The sequence below is a fragment of the Rhincodon typus genome, chromosome 19 (genome assembly GCF_021869965.1).
Source record: "Rhincodon typus isolate 14 chromosome 19, sRhiTyp1.1, whole genome shotgun sequence".
In the NCBI taxonomy this organism is placed as follows: Eukaryota; Metazoa; Chordata; class Chondrichthyes; order Orectolobiformes; family Rhincodontidae; genus Rhincodon; species Rhincodon typus.
The window spans coordinates 233532-259539 of record NC_063350.1 but is presented as its reverse complement, the minus strand read 5'-3'; the positions used below and the strand labels follow the sequence as shown (position 1 = coordinate 259539).

General features: G+C 42.4%; 1 protein-coding gene across 1 annotated transcript in view; it reads left to right on the top strand.

Moving 5' to 3' along the window:
• LOC109915181 (fer-1-like protein 4) overlaps positions 1 to 26008 on the top strand; it is a 223800-nt gene that overhangs the window by 124463 nt on the left and 73329 nt on the right. Inside the window, exons 28-31 of the mRNA XM_048608493.1 lie at positions 5041 to 5156; positions 6812 to 6940; positions 23293 to 23332; positions 25580 to 25686. Coding sequence (XP_048464450.1) covers positions 5041 to 5156; positions 6812 to 6940; positions 23293 to 23332; positions 25580 to 25686 — 392 coding nt within the window. The remainder of the gene's footprint in view (positions 1 to 5040; positions 5157 to 6811; positions 6941 to 23292; positions 23333 to 25579; positions 25687 to 26008) is intronic.

Genomic DNA, 26008 nt, shown 5'->3' with positions numbered 1-26008 from the left:
GGTCTGAGCACTACACCTTAGGAAGGATATATTGACCTTGGAGGGAGTGCAATGAAAGTTTCAAAGAATGATACCTGGACTTTAGGGGTTAAATTATGATGAGCAATTACACATATTAGACATGTTTTGGCTAGAATTTTGATCTGATTGAAGTCTTCACTATATTAAGAGGAAAAGAGCTGACTGGTTTTCATGCAAACACTTTGTCTCCCTTGTAGGTGACATCGTCACTGCTGTGTAGCTTCCATTGAAGCACTGTTGTTCTGTCCCGCTGTGAATTTATATGGTCCTGTCTGTCATGGTGGGCAGTGTTGTTTCCGGTTTTGTACCGAAGTGGTATGTAGGTGGGGTCTATTTCAACATGTTTGTTAATTGCATTGAAAACCAGGTCTCCAGGAATTCTCGTGCTTGTCCTTGTTTTGCTTGTCCTAATTCTGTTACTTTGTCTCAGTTAAACTGATGCCCTTCTATGTCGGAATGGATTGAAACATGGGAGAGTTGGTCGTGCTGTTTTGCTGCATGTTGGTGTTCATGTGTCCTGGTGGCGGGTTTCCTGCCCATGTGTCCTATGTAGTGTTTCTCGCAGTTGCTGTATGGTATTTTATATATCACATTGTCCTGCTCATTGTGGGTATGGGGTCTTTTGTCTTTGAGAGTAACTGGCAAAGTGTGGCTGTTGGTTTGCAACGAATGAACAACAGTAAATTCCTTACCACCATATACAGAAAGACTACACTCACAGACCAAATCCTGATTCACAACAGTAACCACCCCAGCATCCACAAACAGAGCTGTTTTGTCAAGACTCTGTTTAAATGAGTGATAGCTCACTCTAACACCCCAGAGCTGTGCAAAAACAAGAGGAACACCTGTACAAAGTCTTTGCAAACAACGGGTATCCTAACAGATTCATCTGTCGATTCCTGGCAAATAAACAACACCAAGAAGACAATGTATGCCCCAACACACTGACCACTCCACCCTATATTAGAAACACGTCGGAACTGATGACAAGACTCCTACGACCTCTTGGAATATTGATAGCACACAAACCAACAGCCACACTTCGCCAGTTACTGTCAAAGACCCCATTCCCACAGTGAGCAGGACAAATGTGATATACTAAATACCACGCAGGAACTGCGAGAAACACTTCACAGGACATATGGGCAGGAATCTAGCCACCAGGACATATGAACACCAACATACAGCAAGAGGGCACGAGCAACTCTCCCTTGTTTCAATACATAGAAGGACATCGTAACAGAACTAGGACAAGCAAAACAAGGACAAGCAGGAGAATTCCTGGAGACCTGGATTTCAACACCGGTGTGATAAACAAACATCTACATACCACTATGGTACAAAACCAGAAACAGGACAGCCTTCCATGACAGACCAGACCATATAAATTCAGAGCGGGACAGAACAAAAGTGCTTCAATGGAGGCTACACAGCACAGATGATGTCACCTAGAAGGGAGATGAAATGTTTGCATAAAAACCAATCAGCTCGGTGAACCAACCAACAACTCCAATCCCAACCTGAGCTACGGATCTTTATTAAAACATTAAAAGGAAAAGACAAAGGTAAACAATTTCTGTTGGTTGATGATTCTAGAACTAGGGCCATAATCTGAGAATTAGGGCCAGACTGCTCAGGAGACATGTTAGTTTCACAGAATCCCTACAGTGTGGAAACAGGCCCTTCAGACCAACAAGTCTACACTGACTCTTGGAACATCCCACCCAGACCCATCCCACTATGACTCACCTAGCCTCCACATCCCTGGACACTATGGGCAATTTAGCATGACCAATCCACCTAACCTGCACATCTTTGGACTGTGGAAGGAAACTGGAGTACCTGGAAGAAACCCATGCAGACACAGGGAGAATGTGCAAACTCCACACAGATAGTTGCCCAAGGGTGGAATTGAACCCAGGTCCCTGGTGCTGTGAGGTAGCAGTGCTAACCGCTGAGCTACCGTGCCATCCCACATACAGCTGCCACATACAAAGGGTTGGTAGATGTTTGGAACTCTCTTCTGCAAATGGCAGTGGATGCTGGATTAGTTGTTAAATTTAAATCTGAGATAGATACATTTTTTAAGCAAAGGTATTAGAGATATGAGCCAAAGGCCGTGACCACATTAAATGGTGGAACAGTTCTGAGAGACTGACTGGTCTCCTCCTGTTCCTATGTTTCTACACTTCTAAACAGTAAGTAGCCTTGGATTTTCAGTTCACTAATCTGGTTTCCGTGAAACCACATCTCAGTAATTGCCAGCAAATCATACCCAATTGTCTTATTTTACATTATTCACTCATTAATTTTATTCCAAATGCTTTATATATTCAGATAAAAAGCCTTTAAGTTTACTCTGTTGTCAAATTTCCCTACTGTTGTATGATTCCTTAGTGAGATATGACATTCACGCATTCTATCCGTTTTATTTTCTGGTAACAATCAGACTCATCATGAAACTGCACTCTCGACTGCATTACCTGTAACACCATGCGCCTTAAACTTATGCAGCAGCCTTTTGTGCGCTACCTTGTTGAATGCCTTGTTAAAATCCAAGTATACCACATCTACCAGATCCCCATTATCCACCGCGCTCATAATGTCTTCAAAGATTTCCAGTAAATTAGGTAAAAATGATCTGCCTTTCAGGAACCTATGCTGCATCTGCCCGATGGGACAATTTCTATCCAGATGTCCCACTCTTTCTTCCTTAAAAATAGATTCAAACATTTTCCCCACTACAGAAGTTAAGCTAATAGGCCTATAGTTACCCACCTTTTGTCCACCTCCTTTTTTTAAACAGTGGCATCACATTTGCTGTTTTCCAATCTGCCGGGACGACCCCAGAGTCCAGCCAATTTTGGTAAATTACTCTGAGCTCATTTGCAATTTTCCCCACCATCTCTTTTAGTATCCTGGGATGCATTCCAGGAGACTTGTCTACCTTTAGCCCCATTAGCTTGCCCAACACAGTCTCTTTAGTGAGAATGATCATTTCAAGGTCCTTATCTGCCATAGCCTCCTTGTCATCAATTACTGGCATGTTATTTGTGTCTTCCACTGTAAAGGCTGATACAAGATACCTGTTCAACCCCTTGGCCATTTCCCATTATTAAATCCCCCTTCTCATCCTTTAAAGGACCAACGTTTACCTTAGCCACTCTTTTTCATTTTATATATTTGTAGAAAATTTTGCTGTCTTTTTTATAGTCTGAGCTAGTATACTCTCATAATCTGTTACTTTTCTTTATAGCTTGTTTCGTGGCTTTCTTTTAAATCTTTAAAAATTTCCCAATCTTCTAGCCTCCCACTAATCTTTACCACTTTGTTTGCATAGCTTTCAATTTGATACCTTCCTCTATTTCCTTAGTTACCCATGGCTGCTTATCCCTTTACCTACAGTCCTTCTTTTTCACTTGTACATACTTTTGCTGAGTATTGTATAAGATCAGGCCTCAATTGTCCCACCATATAGTCTTTGCTCCCGGTCTACTGTAGCCAACTCCTCTCTCATTCCAATGTAGTCTCCTTTGTTTAAGCACAAGACACTGGTATTGGATTTTGCCTTCTCACCCTCCATCTGTATTTTAAATTCAATTAAATTCAACCACACTGTGATCGCTCCTTCTGACAGGATCCCTAACTATGAGAACATTAACAATTCCTGTCTCATGACACAGGATCAGATCTAGGATAGCTTGCTCTCTTGTGGCTTCCATTACATACTGTTTGAGGAGACTATCATGGATACATTCCACAAACTCTTCCTCAAGGCTGCCTTGACTGACTGTGTTTGACCAATCAACGTGTAGATTAACATCTCCCATGATAATTGCCGTACTGTTTTTATATGCATCGCTTATTTCTTTGTATATTGCCAGCCCCACTGTGATGTTATTATTTTGTGGCCTCTAAACTATACCTATCAGTGAATTTTTCACCTTACTGTTTCCAATTTCTAATTAGAAAAGGTTAAGCATTTAACACCAAAGCCGGGTTGTCATACATCTAACATAGAATGAATAGCTAAGTGAAGGCACAGCCTGCAAATACCTATTTCAGTGCTTTGGATATGTGGCAGTGATAGGGTTAGGGTTATCTACATGGTGAAACCCTGCCCCACCTGGCTGCGGATTAGACAGAAGTTGAATATTGCAAGGCTAATACCTGGAATGAGTGGACTGCCTTGTGAGGAAAGGCTAGGGCTGTATCCGCAAATCCAGAAGAATAAGAGGTGACCTAATTGAAACATATAAGATGCTGAGGGGACTTGACTGGGTGCATGTTGAAAGGATGTTTCCTCTTGGGGGGACAATCTAGAAATAGAATTCATAGCTTAAAAGTAAGGAGTCATCCTTTTAAGACAGAGATTAGGGAACATGTTTTTCTCTCAGAGGGTTCAGAGTCTTTGGAATTCCTTCCTCAAAAGACAATAGACGTAGAATCTTTAATATTTGTATGAAAGAGGTAGATAGATTCTTGATGACTAAGAGAATGAAAGAGTATCGGGGATGTGTGGGAAAATAGAGTTGAGATGAAAATCAGATCAGCCACCGAATAGTAGAGCAGGCTGGAAGGGCTGAGTGGCCCACTCTTGATCACATGTATATATGAAGACTGCAGTCAGCTGTTCACTTTTAATACATTGACTGTTCCCTGACTAACCAATGGTCACCCGACTCTCAGACTGAACCTATTGTTTCCCCTCCCTCGCTGCTGCAAATGATTGGAACTAAGGTTGTGTTTGGATATTTAATAAACAAACACCAGAAAATGCAAGACACATCACAGGAATGAGATCAGGCAGGTGTTTGGAATGAACCTCTTCATGAAAACATTTATTTTTAATGGAGGACCGGAATCTTCGAAATAAAACGAATTTCCACAATGTTCTTTTTCTTACATATTTCCATGATTGCCAATTTTTTGGTGAATCTCTCAATGGATGTTTTTATAGTTGAGCATTTTAGACTGGAATGAGGCACTCGGACACCTTTTTCATTTCCTTTGCAGAAAAGGGACGCATACGCCCATTTTCTAATGACAACATGCAGGGTCAAATCACCATCTCTGTTGACCCAGAAGTGGCATTACCTGAGAATAAAAAACGACCTCTTGATGTTCTGAAGGTAATTGGGACCCTCTGTTTTGCACTGGAGTACAGAGACATCTGACACTGTTATACTGCTCACAAAGCCCGGATTGCTGTGGGTGGTGGGCTAGTTCTATCTATGTGAATGTGTGTATGTGAGCATGTGTCGAGTTGTGTGTATGTGAGTGTGTGTCTACGAGCTGTGTGTATGAAAGTGTGCAGGCAAAGGTGTATGTTAGTGAGAACAATGGATGAATGAAGCTCAGTTGAGCAACTTGTCCCCAGATTCCAGCTGATTCAACATATGGGCTTATAAATAAGAACATCAACTGGAGAAGCACAGCAGGTCTGGCAGCATCTGTGGGGAAAGAAGTAAAGTTCATGTTTCAAGTCAAATATATTTTTCTGAAGATATGGCCTTGTACATTCTTGTATCATGCATGAAAGGCAGTAATGTACATGCTCACAGAAATGGTGAAGGCTTGAAACAGGAATCAAACAGGGCCAGAGGGGACAACGTACTGGGGAGAGACTGTAGAAAACTGACAGAACATCTCTCCCTTCCCTACCCGATCTCTCCCATCACCCGGTCTCTTCACCATCCTAACCAATCTCGTCCCTCCCCACCTCCTCACCTGATATCTCTTCGCTGCCACCTGATCTTCACTGCTCCTGCCTGATTTGTTCCCTCCCCAGTCTTTTATCTCTCCACTGCCCACCAATCTCACTCACTGCCTAATCTCTCTATCCATCCAATCACTCCCCTCAACCCAATCTCTTCTTCCTATCCAATCTCATCCCTATTGCCTAATCTCTATCCCACGGCCTGATCTCTCCTCCACCAATGCCCAAACTCTCCCTCCCACTCAATCTCCATCTTGCCAGATTTCTCCATTCCCCCACCCCATCTCTCCCCACTGTCCAAATCTACACCACCACCTGATTTCTCCAACATGCCTAATCTCTCCCCTTTGCCTGATCTCTCCCCCACACTGATCTTGCTCACCCCTCCAATTTGATCTCTTTGCCCCTGCCCACTCTTTAAAAGAAAATAGTTTAAATTATATATTCAAAAATAAACTGAAGAATATAACTGAAATCTGAAAGCGTGTTCAAACCAGAGAGCTGTGAACATGCACACGTGGACACTTCAAACAATCTCAGTCACTAGCGAATGCACAAGCTTCTCCCTAGAGAATACTGCACAGCAAAAGTAGCCTTAAGCATAACTCTGTTCCTCTCCACAGATCTTGCCAGATCTGCTGATTATTTGCAACACCTGCTGTTTTTATTTCAGATTTCTAGCATCCGCATTATTTTGCTTTATTCTTGTTGATGGAATTTGGGCATCGCTGGCTGGGTGAACATTTATTGCCCATTCCACTTGCCCCATGAGAAGGTGGTTGTGATCTGCCTTCTTGAACTGCTGTAGATAGATGCGCAATCCTGATAGGGAGGGAATTTTAGAATTTTGACCCAGTCACACTGAAGGAGCAGCAATTTATTTCCAAGTCAGGATGGTGTGTGGCTTAGCGAGGAACTTGCAGGGAGTGGTGTTCCCATGTATCTGCTGCCCTTGTCCTTCTGATGGTAGTGACAGTGGGTTTGGGACAGCTTTTATTGTTATGGAACTAGACTGAGTTGAGAGGAACGGAAAACCATTTGAGCAGGCCTCCTTTGCTTTTCTGCCAGACACCTATGAAGAAACTGCCACTGAAAACGAAATTACTAAAAGATAAACCCGAAGAATATGAGGAAAAGATTGATCCTGAAGAGCTGGATTGGTGGTCAAAGTATTATGCGACACTGGAGGAGATGAAGGTAAAGTGCTATTGTTAGTTTCCTTACATCGAAAATGATGCTTAAAGGGCATTGGTTTTGAAAACCTTTGTTAAATATTACACTGTGTGTGAAGTCATTGCAACCATTGTACCAGTTATATTGAGAGACTAGGCTGACTAGTCATGTCTGACCTAGATTTGATTTCAGCTCAGGCTAACAGAATGAAAGTTGGCATTCTCTGAAGTCTGCAATTTAATTGTTTAACTTACAGCCCCAGCCAGTATATGGCTATAGACCTTGAGAATGGCCCTTACAATTTGATAACTTCAGCCTGATTTGCTCTTCCATTTCTTTTTGCTCATCTCATTGAACATTATGGCACAGCAGGAGACAATTCCGCTGATTGAGCCCACTCTCGTTTTCTGCAGAAAATTCTAGGTCCATCCATGTCCCCAATCCATGTAGCTCTGCAAATTTATTTCTCACAGGTGCTTTGGCAATTTCCCTTTGAAATTATTGATTGTCTCTGGTTCCACCATCCTATTTGGATGTGAGTTCCAGTCTATTACCATTTATTGAACAAAGGAAGATTTTCCTTACAGCTCCCCTCATGTCTTGCTCAAAGCTTATATCTGCGTTCCCGTAGTCCTTCCACTATTAATTATCGGAGCAGCTTTTCCTTGTCTACCTTAACTAAATTAGTAATAATTTTGTGCACCTCAATCAAATCTTCCCTCAATACCTTCGTTCCAAGGATAACTGCCCAGCTTCTCCAACATAACATTATTGTTAACATTCCTCATCACTGAAACCATTCTGATAAATCTCCTCTGCATCCTCTCAAGTTCTCTCACGTCCTTCCTGAAGGCAGGTCACCAGAATTGGAAACCACTATGTCATATTCCAATATGGTAATTTGTGCCTGTAACAACTAACCTTATTCACCAAACTTTGTGCCTTTTCATGTGCAGAATCTAAATGTGTCTTTGGATTTCTCATAATCCTTCTTGGTCTCCTATCTCATCTTTCTCCAGCACTGCTGATCAACCTCACTCCTTAAAGCACATTATTTCTCTTTTCTTCCTCTATATTTTAGGGCCCATATCCTTCTAATTTAGGTTAAACCTGGTTCACCTCTGACATCAATTCGTTACTTCAATTGGCAGAGTGCTAAATTTAATGGTGCAAGAACTGAGGTGAGAAGGATTAATTGGCGGGAAAAACAGTAACAAAACAATGGGCCACCTTCAAAGAGCAGATGGTTTGGGTACAGTCGAGGTATATTCCCACTATGGAAAAAGTAGGTTAAGCAATCCAGAGTCCCTGAATGACAAAGGAGGTATAAATTAACATTAGAAAGAAAAAGTTTGCTTATGACAGGTGTAAGGCAGAAAATACAATTGAGAAGCAACAGGTATATCAAAGGTTTATGGGGAAATGGAAGAGCAAATAAGAGAAGCAAAGAAGAACTATGAGAATAGATTAGCAGCTAACATAGAAGGAAATTCCAAAGTTTTCTATAGGTATGTAAGAGAGTGGTTAAAGCAGGAGTAGGACCAATCATAGACCAAAAAGGGGATTTACACATGGAGGCAGGGTCATGACTCAGGTGTTAAATAAATATTTAGCATCCGTCTTTACAAAAAAGGAGGATGTTGTCCAGGCTATGTTGACTAAGGAGGAACCTCTCACACTAGAAGGGTTCAGAATGAAGAAGGAAGGACTCTTGGATAGACTTTTGGTACTTAAAATTGACAAGGCACTGGGACCAAATGAGTCGGATTTAAGGATTTTGAAGGAAGTGAGGGTAGAAACCGTGGGGTCACTGACCATGATCTTTCAGTCTTCCCTGGATTTGGGGACATGTCGGAAGACTGGAGAATTGCAAACATTATGGCATTGTTCAAGAAAGATTGTAAGGATAATCCCAGTAATTATGGACTAATTACAATTTAACATTGGTGGTGGGGAAATTTCTAGAAACAATTATTTAGGATAGAATTAGTAATGATATGGGAAAAGGTGGGCTGGTTGGGAAGAGTCAGTGTGGATTTCTAAAGGGCAAACGTGTGTAACTAACTTGCTGGAGTTTTTTGAAGAGGTAACAGAAAGATTCAAGGGTCACGCTGTTGACGTAGTGCACATGTTGCATACTTCCAGAAGGTGTCTGAATCAGTGCCATACAACAGATTGGTGAGGAAAGTTATAGGTTATAGTATAAAAGGGACAGAGGCAACATTGGTATAAAATTAACTCAGTGATAGGAAACAGAGAGTGATCGGCAATATTTTTCAGGCTGGAGGACAGTTTGTAGTGGAGTTCCCAGGGATCAGTAATGGGACCCTTGTTTGGCCTGATATAGATTAATGATCTGAATCTTGGTGTGCAGGGGACAATTTTAAAGTTTACGGATGACACCAAATTTAGAAGAATTGTAAACTGTGAAGAAAACAATGTAGAACACCAAAAGAACATTGACAAGTTGATGGAGTGGGCAGGCAGGTGGCAGATGGGATTCAGAGTAGAGAAGTGTGACGTGATGCATTTGATTGGATTAACACTGAAAAAGTAGATGGTATAATCTGAAAGAGGGTGTGGGAACAGAGGGATCTGTGTGTATATGTGCATAGATCATTGAAAGGGGCAGGATGACAAAGACACCATTTGATAATGCACACTATAGTCCATGTGCTGTAGGTAGATCCACAATGCCCTTTGTGAAACTCTTGAAATCTTCTTTTATATTACTAGCTAGCTTACGCTCATATTTCATCTCACTGCTACCTCCCACCCCATTACTTTTTAGTTGTCATCTGCTGGTTTTTTAAAGTCTTACCAATCATTTGCCTTCCCAATAATCTCCATCACATTGTATGCTTTTTCTTCAGCAATAATGCTGCCCCAGACTCTTCTTCTCAGCCACCCTCCCCTTGACAAATTTCTTATTCCTTGGGATGAATTTTGCTGTGCTCCTGAATAACTCTAGTAACTCCTGCCATTGCTGCTCCATTGTCTTCCCTGCTAGGCTTCCCTTCTAATCAATTCTGACTGGCCCATCCTTCATGTTTTTGTAGTTAACCTTACTCAATTGTAATACTGTTACGGCTGATTCCAGTTTCTCCTTTTCAAGCTGCTGTTGGTAAATTCCCTTGTTAAAAGGAAAAGGGGAAAACCATATTCAGATACAGTGAAAGGACAAATTATCAACCAGGGAATAAAAGATGGAGAATTGTTGTATCTACAAACTTGTGTCACGAGCAAAGAATCATGAATCAGAAGAAAACCGAAAGAAAGCAACTAGTTAATATTTGTGATCCAGTCTAGTGTCAGTCTGTGCTTTTCTGATTTTTTTTTCCTTTCCCCACCTATAATACCAAGTATATAAATGCATGGCTGAGCTGTTGATCATTCTCAGCCTTCTCCAGTGGTCCTCAGCATCACAAACCTTTTTTCTTCTTTATTCATTAATGGCATCAAGGTGTCGCTGGCCAGGCAGCATTTATTGCCCATAGGACGGTTAAGAGTCAACCATATTGCTGTGGGTCTAGAGTCACATGTAGGCCAGACCAGGTAAGGATGGCAGTTTCCTTCCCTAAAGGACATTAGTAAACCAGATGGGTTTTTCTGACAATCGGCAATGGATTCACGGTCATCATTAGACTCTTAATTCCAGATTTTTATTGAAGTCAAATTCCACCATCTGCCATGGCGGAATTCGAACACAGGTCCCCAGAATATTATCTGGGTCTCTGGATTAACAGTCCAGCGATAATACCACTAGGCCATTGCCTCCCCACAAATGCCAATCTTCAGCCAATTCGATTCATCCCACATGATGTCAAGACAAGTCATACTGCAAAGGCCATGGACCTGACAAAATTCCAGCAATATTATTGAAGACTTGCTCTTCAGAACTTCCCACTCCTCTACCCAAGGTGTTCCAGTACAGTTACAACACTGGTATCTACCCCACAATATGGAAAATTGCTTAGGTATGTCCTGTACACAAAAAGCAGGACAAATCCAACCCAGCCCCATTAGTCTCCTCTCGATCATCAGTAAAGTGATGGAAGGTGTCAGTAACAGTGCTATCAAGCAGCACCTGCTCAGCAATAACCTGCTCAGTGACGCCCAGTTTGGGTTCTGCCAGGGCCACTCAGCTCCTGACCTCATTACAGCCTTGGTTCAAACATGGACAAAAGAGTTGAATTCCAGAGGTGAGGTGAGAGTGACAGCCCTTGACGTCAAGGCTGCATCCGACCAAGTGTGGCATCAAGGAGCCCTAGAAAAACTGGAATCAATGGGTATGAGGGGACAAACTTTCTGCTGGTTGGAATTATAGCTGGCACATAGGAAGATGATTCTGGTTGTAGGAGGTCAGTCATCTCAGCTCCAGGACACCTCTCAGGAGTATCTCAGGGTGGTCCTTGGCCCAACCATCTTCAGCTGCTTCACCAATGATCTTCCCTCCATCTTAAGGTCAAAAGTGGGGATGTTCCCTGATGATTACACAATGTTCAGTCAATGTTGAAATGCAACAAGATCTGGACAATATCCAGGGTTGGACTGATAAATAGTAAATAACATTCGCACCGCACAAATGCTAGGCAATGATCATCTTCAGTAAGAGATAGTCTATCCAACATCCCTTGACATTCAATGGTGTTACCATCACAGAATACCCCTCCATCAATATCCTTGAGCTTACCATTGACCAGAACTTCAACTGGACTCATCACATAAACACTGTGGCTACAAGAGCAGATCAGAGGCTAGGAATACTGTGGTGATTAACTCACCTCCTGACTCCCATAAGACCACAAGACCATACAATGTAGGTGCAGAATTAGACTATTCAGTCCATCATGTCTGCTCTGTCATTCAATCATGCCTGATTGTTTCTCAATCCCATCCTCCTGCCTTCTTGCCGTAACCCTTGATCCCCTTACTAATCAAGTAACTATCTATCTCTGTCTTAAATACACTCAATGACTTGGTCTCCACAGCCTTCTGCGGCAATGAGTTCCATAGATTAAAAACCCTCTGGCTGAAGAAATTCCTCCTCGTCGCAGTTCTAAAAGATAGTCCCTTCACTATGAGACTGTGCCCTCGGGTTCTAGTCTCTCCTTCGAGTGGAACCATCTTCTCCATGTCTACTCTATCCAGGCCTCTCAGTATTCTGTATGTTTCAATGAGATCCCCCCTCATTCTTTGAAACTCCATCGAGTACAGACCCAGAGTCCTCAACTGCTCCTCATATGACAAAATCTCCAACCACAGGATCATTCTTGCAACAACGTTAGAAATTGCTGGAAAAGCTCAACAGGTCTGGCAGAATCTGTGGAGAGAAACCAGAGTTACCATTTCAGGTCAAGTGACCCTTCCTCAGAGCTCATTCTTGTACACCTCCTCTGGACACCCTCCATATCCTTCCTTACATAAGGGAAACTGTTCACAATGTTCTAGATGCGGTCTGACCAGAGCCTTATATATCTTCAGTAGTACATCTCTGCTCTTGTATTCCAGCCCTCTTGAAATGAATGCTGATATTGTGTTTGCCTTTCTATTTGCCAACTGAGCTTTCATGTTAACTTTAAGAGTTCCCTGAACTTGAACTCCAAAATCCCTTTGTGCTTCAGATTTCTGAAGCTTTTCCCCATTTAGAAAATAGTCTATGCCTCTGCTCTGCTTACTAAAGTGCATAACCTCACTTTCCAACTTCATATTTCACCTGCACTTCTCTGCTAACTCTCCTGGCTTGTTCAAGTCCTTCTGCAGCATCCCTATATCCTCAACATTATTTGTTCCTCCACCTATCTTTCTGCCATCTGTTAACTTAGCAATAATGCACTCAGTTCTTTTGTCTAGATCATTAATATATAATGTGAATAGTTTCTGGTCCCAACACTGACCCTTGCAGAACTCCATTAGTCACTGGCTAAGATCCCTTTATTTGCGCCACACAAATGCCAGGCAATGATCATCTCCAATAAGCTCCCTTTAAAAAGATCCCTTTATCCCTGTTCTCTGCCTTCTGCCAGTCAGCCAATCCTCTATCCATGCCAGTACCTTGCCTCTAACACCATGGGCTCTTATCTTATTTAGCAGCCTCCTGTGTGGCATCTTTTCAAAGGACTTCTGGGAATCCAAACAGATCACATCCACTGGCTCTCCTCTGTCTAACTTATTCATTACCTCCTCACTGAATTCTAAAAGATTTGTCAGGCATGACCTTCCCTTGACAAAGCTGTGCTGACTCAATATGGTTTTACTATGCACTTCCAAGTACTCTGCAATCTCATCCCTAATAATCAGCTCTAAAATCTTATCGATGACCAAGGTCAGGCTATTGAGCCTATAGTGTCCCATCTTCTGCCTTCCTTCCTCTTAAACAGGTGTGATGCATTAGCCATTTTCCAGACCTCTGAGACCATCCCTGACTTGGGTGATTCCTAAAAGATCACCATCAATGCCTCTGCAATCTCCTCAGCTATCTCCTTCAGAACCCTGGGGTGTAGTCCATCTGGTCCATGTGATTTAAAAACCGAAAGAACTGTGGCTTCTGTAAATCAGAAACAAAAACAGAAATTGCTGGAAAAGCTCAACATGTCTGGCAGCATCTGTTTCTTTTTCCTTGGCATGAATTTCTGCTGTGCCTCCCGAATTACCCCCAGAAATTCCTGCCATTGCTGCAGTATCATCTTCCCTGCAAGGCTTGTCTTCCAGTCAACTCTGACATGCTCCTCCCTCACATCTTTGAAGTTATCTTTACTCAATTGTAATACCATTACCATCTGATCCCAGTTTCTTCCTCTCAAACTGCAGGGTGTATTCTATTATATTTCTGATCACTGTTCCCAAGGGGTTCTGTCACCTCAAGCTCCATAATCAAGTCTGCCTCATTACACATCAGCAAATCCAGAAATGCCTGTTCCCTAGTGGGCACTACCACAAACTGCTCCAAGATGATATATCATATAGACATTCCACAAATTCCTTTTCTTGAGATCCGTTAGCAGCCTGATTTTCTCAGTCCATCTGCATTTTTAAGTCCCTCCCATGATTAATGTAATAGTGCATTTCTTACATGCCTTTTCTATCTCAGGATTATTTTCTTCCCCACATCCTGACTACTGATAACAGGCCTGTACACAATTCCCATCAGGGCTTTTTCTCCTTTGTGGTTCCTCAACTCTACCCACACAGATTCTACACCTTCTGACTCTATAGCACTTCTTGCTTTCAATTTATTTTTATTTCTTACTGACATGGCAACCCCACTCTTTCCTCTGTCCATTGGCCTGGCCTCTCGATAGGATGTGTATCCTTGGATATTTAGTTCTCAGTCCGGATCCCCTTGCAGCCACATCTCTGTGGTACCCACAAAATTATACCTGTCAATTTCAATCTGGGCTACAAGCTCGTTGACCTTGTTTCATGTTTTGCATTTAAGAGCAATACTCTGATTCCTGCATTGACTGTCCCCTCCTCATATTTGTTTCCTTATCTGCTGTGCCTGAAGTTAGATTCTTGACCCTTTCCCAACTGTCTGTGCTATTATTTATTCTGAAAACTCTAATAACCTCTGCTGAGCCCTCCCTTCTTTTAACTTTTTTCCCTAATTTTCCTTACAACTGAATCCACTTCTGCCTACTATGTAGTTTGAAGCCTGTCCACCATCCACGAGGCACAAGTCAGGAGTGTGATGGAATACTCCGCACTTGCCTAGATGGGTGAAGCTCTAACAGCACTCAAGAAGCTCAACACCATCCAAGACAAAGCAATCACTTGATTAGAACCACATCTGCAAGCATCCACTCCTTCCACCATTGACGCTCAGTAGCAGCAGTGTGTACTATCTACGAGGTGCACTGCAGAAATTCACCAAAGATAGCTTCTTCCAAACCAATAACCACTTCCATCTAGAAGGATAAGGGCAGCAGATACGTGGGAACACCACCACTTGCAAGTTCCCCTCCACTAACCATCCTGACTTGGAAACATATTGCCATTCCTTCAGTGTCTCTGGGTCAAAATCCTGGAATTCCCTCCCTGAGGGAACTGTGGGTCTACCTACAGCACATGGATCACAGTGAAGACAGCAACTCACCACCACCTTCTCAAAGGCAACTAGGAATGGGCAATAAATAATGGCCAGGCAGCGACACCCGTACACTAAAAGTGAATAAAAAAAGAAAAAAATACTGCTTTGTGTTATGGGCCAGACCAGATCCTAAGCTCCCTCCACAGTATTGTAAGGAGCTAGCCTAGACCCTACCTTTTGTATTTATTTAAAGGCAAGTGTAAGGTGCTGTGTTCCAGATGGATTCAATTGGTCCACCCCTAGGCTTTAATCGAAACACACTTTATTCTTACAACACAGTTAAAATAGAAAAAAAAAAGAATTGGCATGACTTTACCAAAATACTTAACAAGATAATGTATTATTTGACCATTAATCAACAGCTGTTTCAATATAGGTAGCATACACTTTGGCAAAAAAGGCAACTCAGCAAAACAGTTACTATTCTGACATGCTGAGTCTCTCCAGTCCGGAAGAAAGAAACAATCTGCTCTTTTTGATTTTGAAGAGGAAGTCTCGCTGTGTAAGATTTCATTCTAACAGCTGGGAACTCAAACTTTTAGTTTAGCAGCCAGTAGAAACCTTCAACTAACTGAAAGCAAAACTAAAAGCCTTCCTGGGTCTGTATGGGCCCTGATCTGTCCACCCATCCACTCATGATTCTTTTATCTCATTAAAAAAAAATACCCAGGGAGAACACAAAAGCCATTTATCCACTGCCAGTCTGAAGGTGACATTTCAACACCACTGTGACAGCACCCCTCTGCAAGAGGAACAGCACAGAACATCTCTTCAAGGAACATTCTCATTACACTTTTCTGTGTCTGCCTGTTTGTATCCCTTTGGAAATTTTAAAAGAGAATACAGTTTAAGTGTAGAGTTATAAGTTAGCAATTTATGTTTTGTTCTTGTCATTAGATAAAAACATTTTGATTCCAATAAATATTTATTTTCTTTTTAATGAAAGAAACCTGATGTAGTGATTGTAATGAGGTCAGCCATGTGGGCCTCATAGAAGATGAGGTCCCTGATTAGGTTGTTAACCTGGAACACCCAATAGTGTATACTTCCTGGACTTTGGCTGATGCAGAGCACAAATACACCCAGACAAAGAAAGAAGGTTTGGCCATCATCTTTGGTGTGAGAAAGTTCCACCAATACCTTTACGGATATAAATTTGTAATAGTAACAGACCACAAATCCTTGTTAGGGCTTCTGAAAAAGAACATGGCCATGGCACCCATAGTCTCAGGTTGAATTCAGCGATGGGCTCTTATTCTGATTGCGTACAATTATAAGTTGAAACAACATCCTGGAGGCCAAGTAGCAAATGTGGATGCCTTGACCTGCCTCCCGCTAGCTGAAACACTTCTGATGGTGCTGCCGCTGGAAGAGTCTGTTCTGACAGCCTTCTGGTGACCATTGATAATATCAGACTGTGGACACAGAAAGGCCCCGCCCTGGCAAAACTGAAATAGCTGGTGGTGATAGGGGAACTTAAAGGTCAATCACAGCCAGAACTGAAACCTTTCTGTACCCGGTGAGACCAGATCACTGTAGAGAATGACATTTTATTATGGGGAGCAAGAGTGATTGTCCTCAGTAAAGGTCGCTGCCAGATACTGCCTGAATGCTACCAGGGTCATCCAGGGGTTTCCAAAATGAAGGTGTTGGCGAAAAGTTATGTCTGGTGACCGGGATTAAATGCAGATGTAGTCACAGTAGTGGGGCAGTGCCCAGAGTGCCAACAAGGACAAAAATTGCTGCCAGCAGCTCTCCCACATTCATGGGAATGCCAGGGCAAACCCTGAACTCGGTCACACGTCAACTATGTCAGCTCCTTCATGAGCTCAATGTTCTTAGTCATTGTGGACACCCAATCAAAGATACATAGGGTTCATTTGTGAAACATGAGGACAACAATTGAAAAGTTGTGAGCATCTTTTGCAATATACGGGCTCCCGGAAAGTGCTGGTCACATAACTAGCCATCATCCATAACATCCATTGTTCAATGGTCTGGCAGAAAGAGCAGTCCAAACTTTGAAGACAGGCTTAAACAATCGGCCTAGAACTTCACTGGATACCAGACTGTCCCGTTTCCTATTTGATTATCGGACCACCCCACAGGGATAGCTCCAGCCAAGTTGCTAATGTGGAGAAGACTCCACCAGATTAAATATGATCTTCCTGGACCTGGGTGGGAAGGTGAAATGGCATCAGGAATGCCAATGTCAAACACAAGACTCCACTAAACAAGAGAGTCAGTTTACTTCAGGGGATGAAGCTTGGTGCCAAAACCACAGAAATAGCCCTGCATGGGTAGGAGGCATGGTAAATGTGAGGTCAGGTCCCATGACATACAATGTTGGATAGGTGAGGTGTCCTGAACAAGCACATGGACCACATGAAAGCTGCAAACCTGTAAACAGGGCAGGTGAAAAACATACACAGCCCCCCAGACCATCTGGAAAGGCTGTTAGAACCCGTGGGTTCTCCCCTTCAGTGCAACATTGAAGAAACCTCAGAGTTTGAGATGGACACGGGTGGATGTTGCAACCTCAACTCCAATACCACCTAAAAAAGAGGATGGATTTTTTCTGAGACACTCTGGGCCCAAGAGGCAGGCTAAAGTCTGGTACATGAAGCCCGTATCTGAAGCTGAGTTGGAGCAATTGGACCCAGTGCAAAAACACCCCAGGAGAGGGTACAAGGGAAAGAATGGGCCCGAATCCCTGGACTTAGAGGGCCAGGGATGTAGTGATTGTAATGAGGTCAGCCAGGTGGATCTCATAGAATATGAGTTCCCTGATTGGGGCTGTTAACCTGGTCCAATCAGGGAGCCCTGGCTGTCAGATATAAACAGGAGTGTCAGAAGTTCTGTTTACTCTGAGAGCTGGCTCTGAGGAGCTGGACCAGTGTCAAGTACTATGCACATGTAAATAGAGGGTGACTTGGTAATGGGATACTGGCATCTGTGGAGTTATTTCACCTGATGTGCATTTTTTTTTAACCTGAATTAGACAGTCATTAAATTTGGGCACTTTGATGGTTTGATCAAACCTTCGCATTTGTGATGATTCCAGGAGTAGTGGAGCTTGATTTCCAATGCACTATCCCGGTGACTTTGACAGTTAGACACAGTTTTCTCATATTTAGAGGGTGTTGGTTAGCTCAGTTGGCTTGGCAGCTGGTTTGTGATGCAGACCAACACTAACAGTGTGAGTTCCAAGCCTGCACCAGCTGAGGTTACCATGAAGGACTCTCCTCAACCTCAACCCTCACCTGAGATTTGGTGATTTCCAGGCTAATCCACTACCAATTATCTCTCTCTTTAATGAGAGTGCATCCCTGTGATCCAGTAAGACTATGCCAACTTTACATTTGTATGGGTAGAGAAAGGACAACAGGAAGAACTACCAAGATTATTTAGGAATTTAAGGAATTCTGTAAAGGCAAACCAGGTGCACAACTTTAGCTGGGTGTGATGTAAATGTAGGGAGATCTGAACTGATAAAATAACTTCACTCTTACTGTTTAACTCCAGAGCAACAGCCTTGGGTAAAAGCAGGATTTCAATATTTGTTTGAAAATCACTTGATTGAACCTTATCAAAGCAGGCAGCACTTCTCCGTAGTATTAGTTCCTAATCCTAATGGATTGACTTGATCCTGCATAGATTAGAGGGAAGTGAATGCAATAACAAAAACAGATTCATACCCAATTCCTCATTAGAAAATTGTATCAATAGGGTGAGCAGTGCCTTGTTTCTTACTGAAGCATAATTTATTGAAGGGATAATGGCAAGTGCCATTGATATTGAGAGCTAAGGAGAGATCAGCATTGATTAGACCAAATGAATTATATCAATGTTGAATCATGCCATTCAGTTTTAAAAATGGTCTTGCTATTTTCCAAAGACTTATGAACGAAGTTGTAAGTAGTGGTCCTAATTTTATGGTATACTTGACTGATGCATTAATGTACAGCCTCATCTGGGAAGAACATATAACAGCATTGGAAGCTGTATGTAAACAGTTGCTGTTCAGTGATGTATGGGTAAATCTTACCAAGAATGAGTTCATGAAAGCATAGGTAACTCGGCTGGGACTTATCGTAGGGCAAGGGCATTTGTTGGCAACAACAACAAAAGACTTTGATAGAATTCCCTTTTCCTGTTTGTAAAACTAAATGGGGAAACGTGACAGTTTTGGGGATGTGTGGCTTCTATTGAATTTTGTGCCAAATGTCAGTGAAATAGCTGCTCCCCCAACTGATTTATTGTCAAAGCAACTTATTGGTCAAGACAAAAAAGCTTTTGAGAATCTGAAGACATTCCTAAAAAAAGAGCCGGTGTTGGCTATCCTTGACTTCACTAAAGCCTTAAGATTGGTGATTGATGCTATTGACTTGGGGTGGGAGCAGTCTTATTGAAAGAAGATGATCAGGCATAAGTAAACCAGTTTGGTATTTTCTAAGACATTAAATCAGCATCAAAAGGAATATTCCATCCTAAAAATAGAAACCATGTTATTATTGGCTTTTAAATATTTTACAGTTTTTTTTCCATTATGTGTGCAAAGGAATAACCATCATCCTTTGGCCTTTGTAGAAACATTTTAAGAGGCAAAATGCTACGCTGTTTGGCGTTACATTAACAGTGAAGTCTGTTAATTTAGCCTTATAACATAAAGTTTATTCATATTTTGGGAACGATTGTATTGCTGATGCATTATCAAGAATGAAGTAATGTTAGAATCATGGGAGATTAAAGAGGTGACAAGAAACTATGGATTTTGTATAATGAGTGAACAAGGCTGAATGAATCTCAGCATACATTTTTTGTGTTTTTGCATTGTTTATGTTTTCATATCTACATCACAATGAAATGCATTTGGAAGAAAAGATGTGTTTCATATCCATTGGATGGGGGTAAATTGAGATTACATACCTGTATTATGGACTGGAATTTATGTTTGGTCACTTTCTGGGTTATTAGGGCTTTTCCCCAAAATGAAGCCAAGAGTTTAAGAGACAACAAGGTGCAGAGCTGGATGAACACAGCAGGCCAAGCAGCATCATAGGAGCAAAAAGGCTGACTTTTCGGGCCTAGACCCTTCATCAGAAATGGGGGAGGGGAAGGGGGTTCTGAAATAAATAGGGAGAGAGGGGGAGGCGGATAGAAGATGGATAGAGGAGAAGATGGAGAGGAAACAGACAGGTCAAAGAGGTGGGGATGGAGCCAGTAAAGGTGAGTGTAGGTGGGGAGTTAGGGAGGGGATAGGTCAGTCCAGGGAGGACGGACATGTCAAGGGGGCGGGATGAGGTTAGTAGGTAAGAGATGGGGGTGGGGCTTGAGGTGGGAGGAGGGGATAGGTGGGAAGAAGAACAGGTTAGGGAGGCGGGGACGAGCTGGGCTGGTTTTGGGATGCGGTAGGGGGAGGGGAGATTTTGAAGCTTGTGAAATCCACATTGATACCATTGGGCTGCAGGGCTCCCAAGCAGAATATGAGTTGCTGTTCCTGCAACCTTCGGGTGGCATCGTTGTGGCACTGCAGGAGGCCCAGGATGGACATGTCGTCTGAGGAATGGGAGGAGGAGTTGAAATGGTTCGCGACTGGGAGGTGCAGTTGTTTATTGCGAACCGAGCATAGGTGTTCTGCAAAGCGGTCCCCGAGCCTCCGCTTGGTTTCCCCGATGTAGAGGAGGCCACAACGGGTACAGCGGATGCAGTATACCACATTGGCAGATGTGCAGGTGAACATCTGCTTGATGTGGAAAGTCTTCTTGGGGCCTGGGATGGGGTTGAGGGAGGAGGTATGGGGGCAGGTGTAGCACTTCCTGCGGTTGCAGGGAAAAGTGCCGGGTGTGGTGGGGCTGGAGGGGAGTGTGGAGCAGACAAGGGAGTCACGGAGAGAGTGGTCCCTCCGGAAAGCAGATAAGGGTGGGGAGGGAAAGATGTCTTTGGTGGTGGGGTCGGATTGCAGATGGCGGAAGTGTCGGAGGATTATGCGTTGGATCCGGAGGTTGGTGGGGTGGTATGTGAGGATGAGGGGGATTCTTTTTTGGTTGTTATTGCGGGGACGGGGTGTGAGGGATGAGTTGCGGGAAATGTGGGAGACATGGTTGAGGGCGTTCTCGACCACTGAGGGGGGGAAGTTGCGGTCTTTGAAAAACGAGGACATCTGAGATGTATGGGAGTGGAATGCCTCATCCTGGGAGCAGATGCGGCAGAGGCGAAGGAATTGGGAATAGGGGATGGCATTTTTGCAGGAAGGTGGGTGGGAGGAGGTGTATTCTAGGTAGCTGCGGGAGTCGGTGGGCTCGAAATGGATATCGGTTTCTAGGTGGTTGCCCGAGATGGAGACAGAGAGGTCCAGGAAGGAGAGAGAGGTATTAGAGATGGTCCAGGTGAACTTAAGGTTGGGGTGGAAGGTGTTGGTGAAGTGGATGAACTGTTCAAGCTCCTCCTGGGAGCACGAGGTGGCGCCGATACAGTCATCAATGTAACGGAGGAAGAGGTGGGGTTTAGGGCCAGTGTAGGTACGGAAGAGTTTAATGTTGGTTGTGGTCCACTTGCTAATTGCAGAAAGTCAAGTGATTTTTGAAAAAGCAGGCAAACAAAGCTTTTAAAGAAATAATGAATCAGAGATAGTAGGAACTGCAGATGCACCTATGATGCTGCTTGGCCTGCTGTGTTCATCCAGCCCTGCACCTTGTTGTCTCTTTTAAAGAAATAATGTTTATTCCCCTTATTTGCTGGAAACCAGGACTTTGGAAGATACTATGGTTCCTTTTGCTGATGGTTGCCTGACAACTCTTTCTGGTCTTGGTTTTTGAATTGAAGAAAGGAATCAGTAGGAAGAAAAACTCTGAAACTTGTAGTAAACCTGCAAGACTTTCTTTCTCTCTGTGTCACTTATTTTAAATAAATGGGAGCCTGATAAAATTTCCACATCCCAGTATTTTGTGTGTTGTACACCACAAATAGCTGAACTGACCACTTTCAAAAGATTTGCAGTCAACCTGATTTCCATCTGAACTAAAGCTCTCTTGGAAATCTTTTTTCAGTCTGTATCTGTCAGCAGTTTGGTTTCATTGATAAGAAACCTGGCGGATTATGAGAATTTCGTTTTTTGTTTTTCAGACCGTTGACCAATAACTGATTTCTTTTCCTTTTTCTCTTTCTTTAAGATGTTATCTCTGCAGAGAGTTGCTGTTCCTTGTATTGTATGAGTGTGTTTGTGTTGGGATTGAAAGGGTATATAGTTCTAATTCCAGATTTTAGTTTAGATGTTAATCAATTTGCCACTCATTTTTAGAAATGACTTCTGTTTTCTCATAAATTGATTACTTTTGACTTCATTGAAGAAACTTGGTGAAAGCAATTTTTATTTGAATAACAATACAAATGAGAGACAGATGGCCACTTTGGTGACTGAATCAAAACATTTACACTAATGGAGCAACTCAAGGAGTGTTAGAGCGTAATTAGCAGCATATTCACCACATCCAATCATCATCACTCAATGAGACTGAGCTAAAACACCCTCAATTCTTTTACCATTTACTGTTTACTTGCTCCTCTTCATAGCTGATGCTGTAAGTGGTTCCCTCTTCTCAGGCATCCACTACATCTCTTTCAAAGCTGTTATAATTGCCCCTGGTTTCACAAGATTCCTGCACATCTCTTTTTCTTGATGAACTCCTCCATTTACACAAAGACTTTTCTGACATTTCAGGCTTTGGCCTTTTGGATATGCAGTTCCTTTGTCCAATCAGTAGATGCTGTGTCTTTAGACTCTTGGTTTATGTTTGAATTTGTCATTAAACCCTTCACAGGTCATTCAGCAAGGGTGGGAAAAGGAAATGTTATCATCCAGTAGGTTTGTGCCCTTCGCAGTGATGTACATGCATTGAAAAAAAAACCTGAGATTGCTAGCCTGCGGTGCAAAATTTCAATATAAAGAGTGAAGTTAAAAAGACAGTACAGACCATGGAGGAATACTTACAATTCCATAAAAACCAAAAGAACTGCGGATGCTGTAAATCAGGAACAAAAACAAAGTTGCTGGAAAAGCTCAGCAGGTCTGGCAGCATCTGTGGAGGAGAAAACAGAGTTAACATTTCGGGTCCGGTGACCCTTCCTCAGAACTGACGGTGGCTGGGATAACGTCAGTTTATATGCAGAAAATAGGGAGATGGGTGGGGTAGGGAGTAAGCGGTGTAAACTTACAATTCCATGATTGTTGAAAGATATAGATAGAATACAAACAGAATAATATCAGGAATTTCTCTGTTTTTTTCAGGAAAAAGAACATAAAGATGAAGAAGAAGCTAATGAACATGGCAAGTTATTATCAAGCAACAGGAGTAGGCCATTCAGTCCCTTGAACCTGCTTCGTCATTCAGTCAGATTCTGGTTGATAAACTGCATCAATTTCACATTCCCACACTATCCCATTTGTCATCGATTCCCTTAGTATCCAAACATCTGTCAATCTCTGACTTGAAAACACTCAAATACTGAGCATTCACAGCTGACTGAGGTAGAGAATTCCAAAGACTCACAACCTGCCGCATGAAGTGTTGTACTCCATCTACCAACTTCTTGCCCAATTATTAATCTGTCTAGGTCCCTTTTTGTAACCTTTTCACATCCCCCTCTTTACTCTTGAACCTTGGCACCTAGCTTTGTATTGACAGCAAATAAATGAATTGAATTCATTTCCTTCATCTGACTATTTGATGCAGATTGCAGATAGCTGGGCCTACATCCTTCTGCACTAGTTACAAGCTTGACCCAGTCCTGAAGCCTGAAGTTATGTTTTCCATCCATTTTGTCACTCCAATAGGCATGCTTTTCAGGTCTCCACTTCTCCACCCCCAAGCCTGCCTCCTTTCCCACCCACCCACACACACTACACACACATGTGCACACAACACACACAGCACGCAACACACTCACACACAGTAGAAATTGAGAGAATTGGGCAGCCACTTTTACTTAGTTGTTGAGCAGGTGTTCTTAGAGACTGCGCTTCAACTCCAGAATTTTTTAAAAACATAAATTTTGAACCTAGCATACGTGATTGGTGAGTGAAGGCAAAGACTTGTTAGTTTCTACTAATCTCCAGAATATAGTTAATAGTACTAGAGAAAAGTTAACGTAAGTAAAATAATGTAAAAAATATGAGCTAAGGTATGACAGGGAAGCTTGATCAAGGGAGAGGACATGAGGGGAGCTGTAAAGACTTCTCAAGACCTCAAGCTTTTATACAGGAAGTATCACATTGAAACATGTAGGATTCTTGAGGGACATGAAAGGGTAAATGCTGAGAGGATGTTTCCCCTCATGGAAGAGTCTCAGAATTACTCAAAGGGTACAGTCTCAGAATTAAGTTGTGCAAGTTAAGACGGAGATGAGGAGGAATTTCTTCTCTCAGAGGTTGAGAGTCTTTGGAATTCCTTGCCACAGACAGCTTTTGTATATTTAAGGCTCAGATAGATAGAATCTTGATCAGAAGGGGAATCATAAGTTATAGGGAAAGGGCAGGAAAGTGGATGTGCAGAGTGTTGAATCAGCCACGATCCTATTGAATGGCAGAGCAAGCTTGGACAGCTGAACAACCTGTTCCAGTTCCTATTTCTTATGGTCTTATGGCTCCAAGTTTCAGAGCTCGACCAGTGGATAGTGTCAATGAGGTGCATCTGTGAGGCAGAGAAATACATGTATAATGAATTCAGAGAGGTGGTCACACCATATGTTAAGGTCAAGCAGCAGAGAGGGAATAGAAGTCCATCAGACAGCCCAAGAGATACAGGCAAGTTGTGCTTTGGTACTTCCTCAGTTACCTCAATGCTTCTCTAATGGCATTGTGATCTAGCTACAGCACAAGGACTGCAGTGGTTCAATCAGAAAGCTTACCACCAAATATGACATGTTGTTCTTCCAGCTTGTGCTGGGCTCAATGTTAGCAGGAGGAAAAACATCTTGTTTTCTGCTTGGTGACATTGCAATCTTCAGGACTCACTATCAAGTTAAATAATTTTAGGGCCTGAATATCTCCTTTCATGTTCTTTATCCACCCACAACCCTGTCATCACATGTGTTGCCTTCATCACAGCCAACCCATTTTCACCCACTAATTGTCCCTATTATCAGCTTTTCTTACTCTTGACTCACAATTATCTACCCTTTTGACTGCCCAACTGCTGTACTCTTTCTGTGTGCTCCCTCTCTACCTGTCATTTATTCCTTTACCCCCCCCCCCCCCCATCTTTAGCTATAAATACTAACCTCTTCCTAACTGCAGTAGTTCAGAAGAAGGGTTATTGGACTTGAACCATTAACTCTGCTTTCTCTCCACAGATGCTCCATAGAGTTTCTCCAGCAATTTCTGTTTTTATTTCGATTTTATGACTTGCTTCTCTATGAAAGGGATGAGTTTGTTGAACACAGTAGCTCCACTTTTACAAGGAAATCTAGATATAAAATTCTAGTCAAAAATTCATTTCTCAAACCTGAAATTAGGAATATTATTCAGAGATTTAGTGAGCTAACTATCGGCATTCATTCTGTTCTGATTTTCACAGATGTTACTTATCTTAATATGCCAACATTTGATGAGATAGAAGAGGAAGTCAGTAGGACAGATGAGCAAGTGACCACACCAATCAAGAAAGCCATAGCAACGTTTCAGGTAAACGAACTTCACCAAACCATCATTCTATTTCATACTGTTCCATGATTGCCCAAATAACTGAAGCATAAATTCTGTATAAAAACCGAAAGAACTGCAGATGCTATAAATCAGGAACAAAAACAGAAGTTGCTGGAAAAGCTCAGCAGGTCTGACAGCATCAGTGAAGAAAAATCAGAGTTAATGTTTCAGGTCCAGACCTGCTGAGCTTTTCCAGCAATTTCTGTTTTTGATTGTAACTTCTATGTCTGATTCCTCTCATAACAAAGAATAGCATCTGATTAGTTTTCTTAATTTCAAGTTGTTCCTGCATAGTAATATT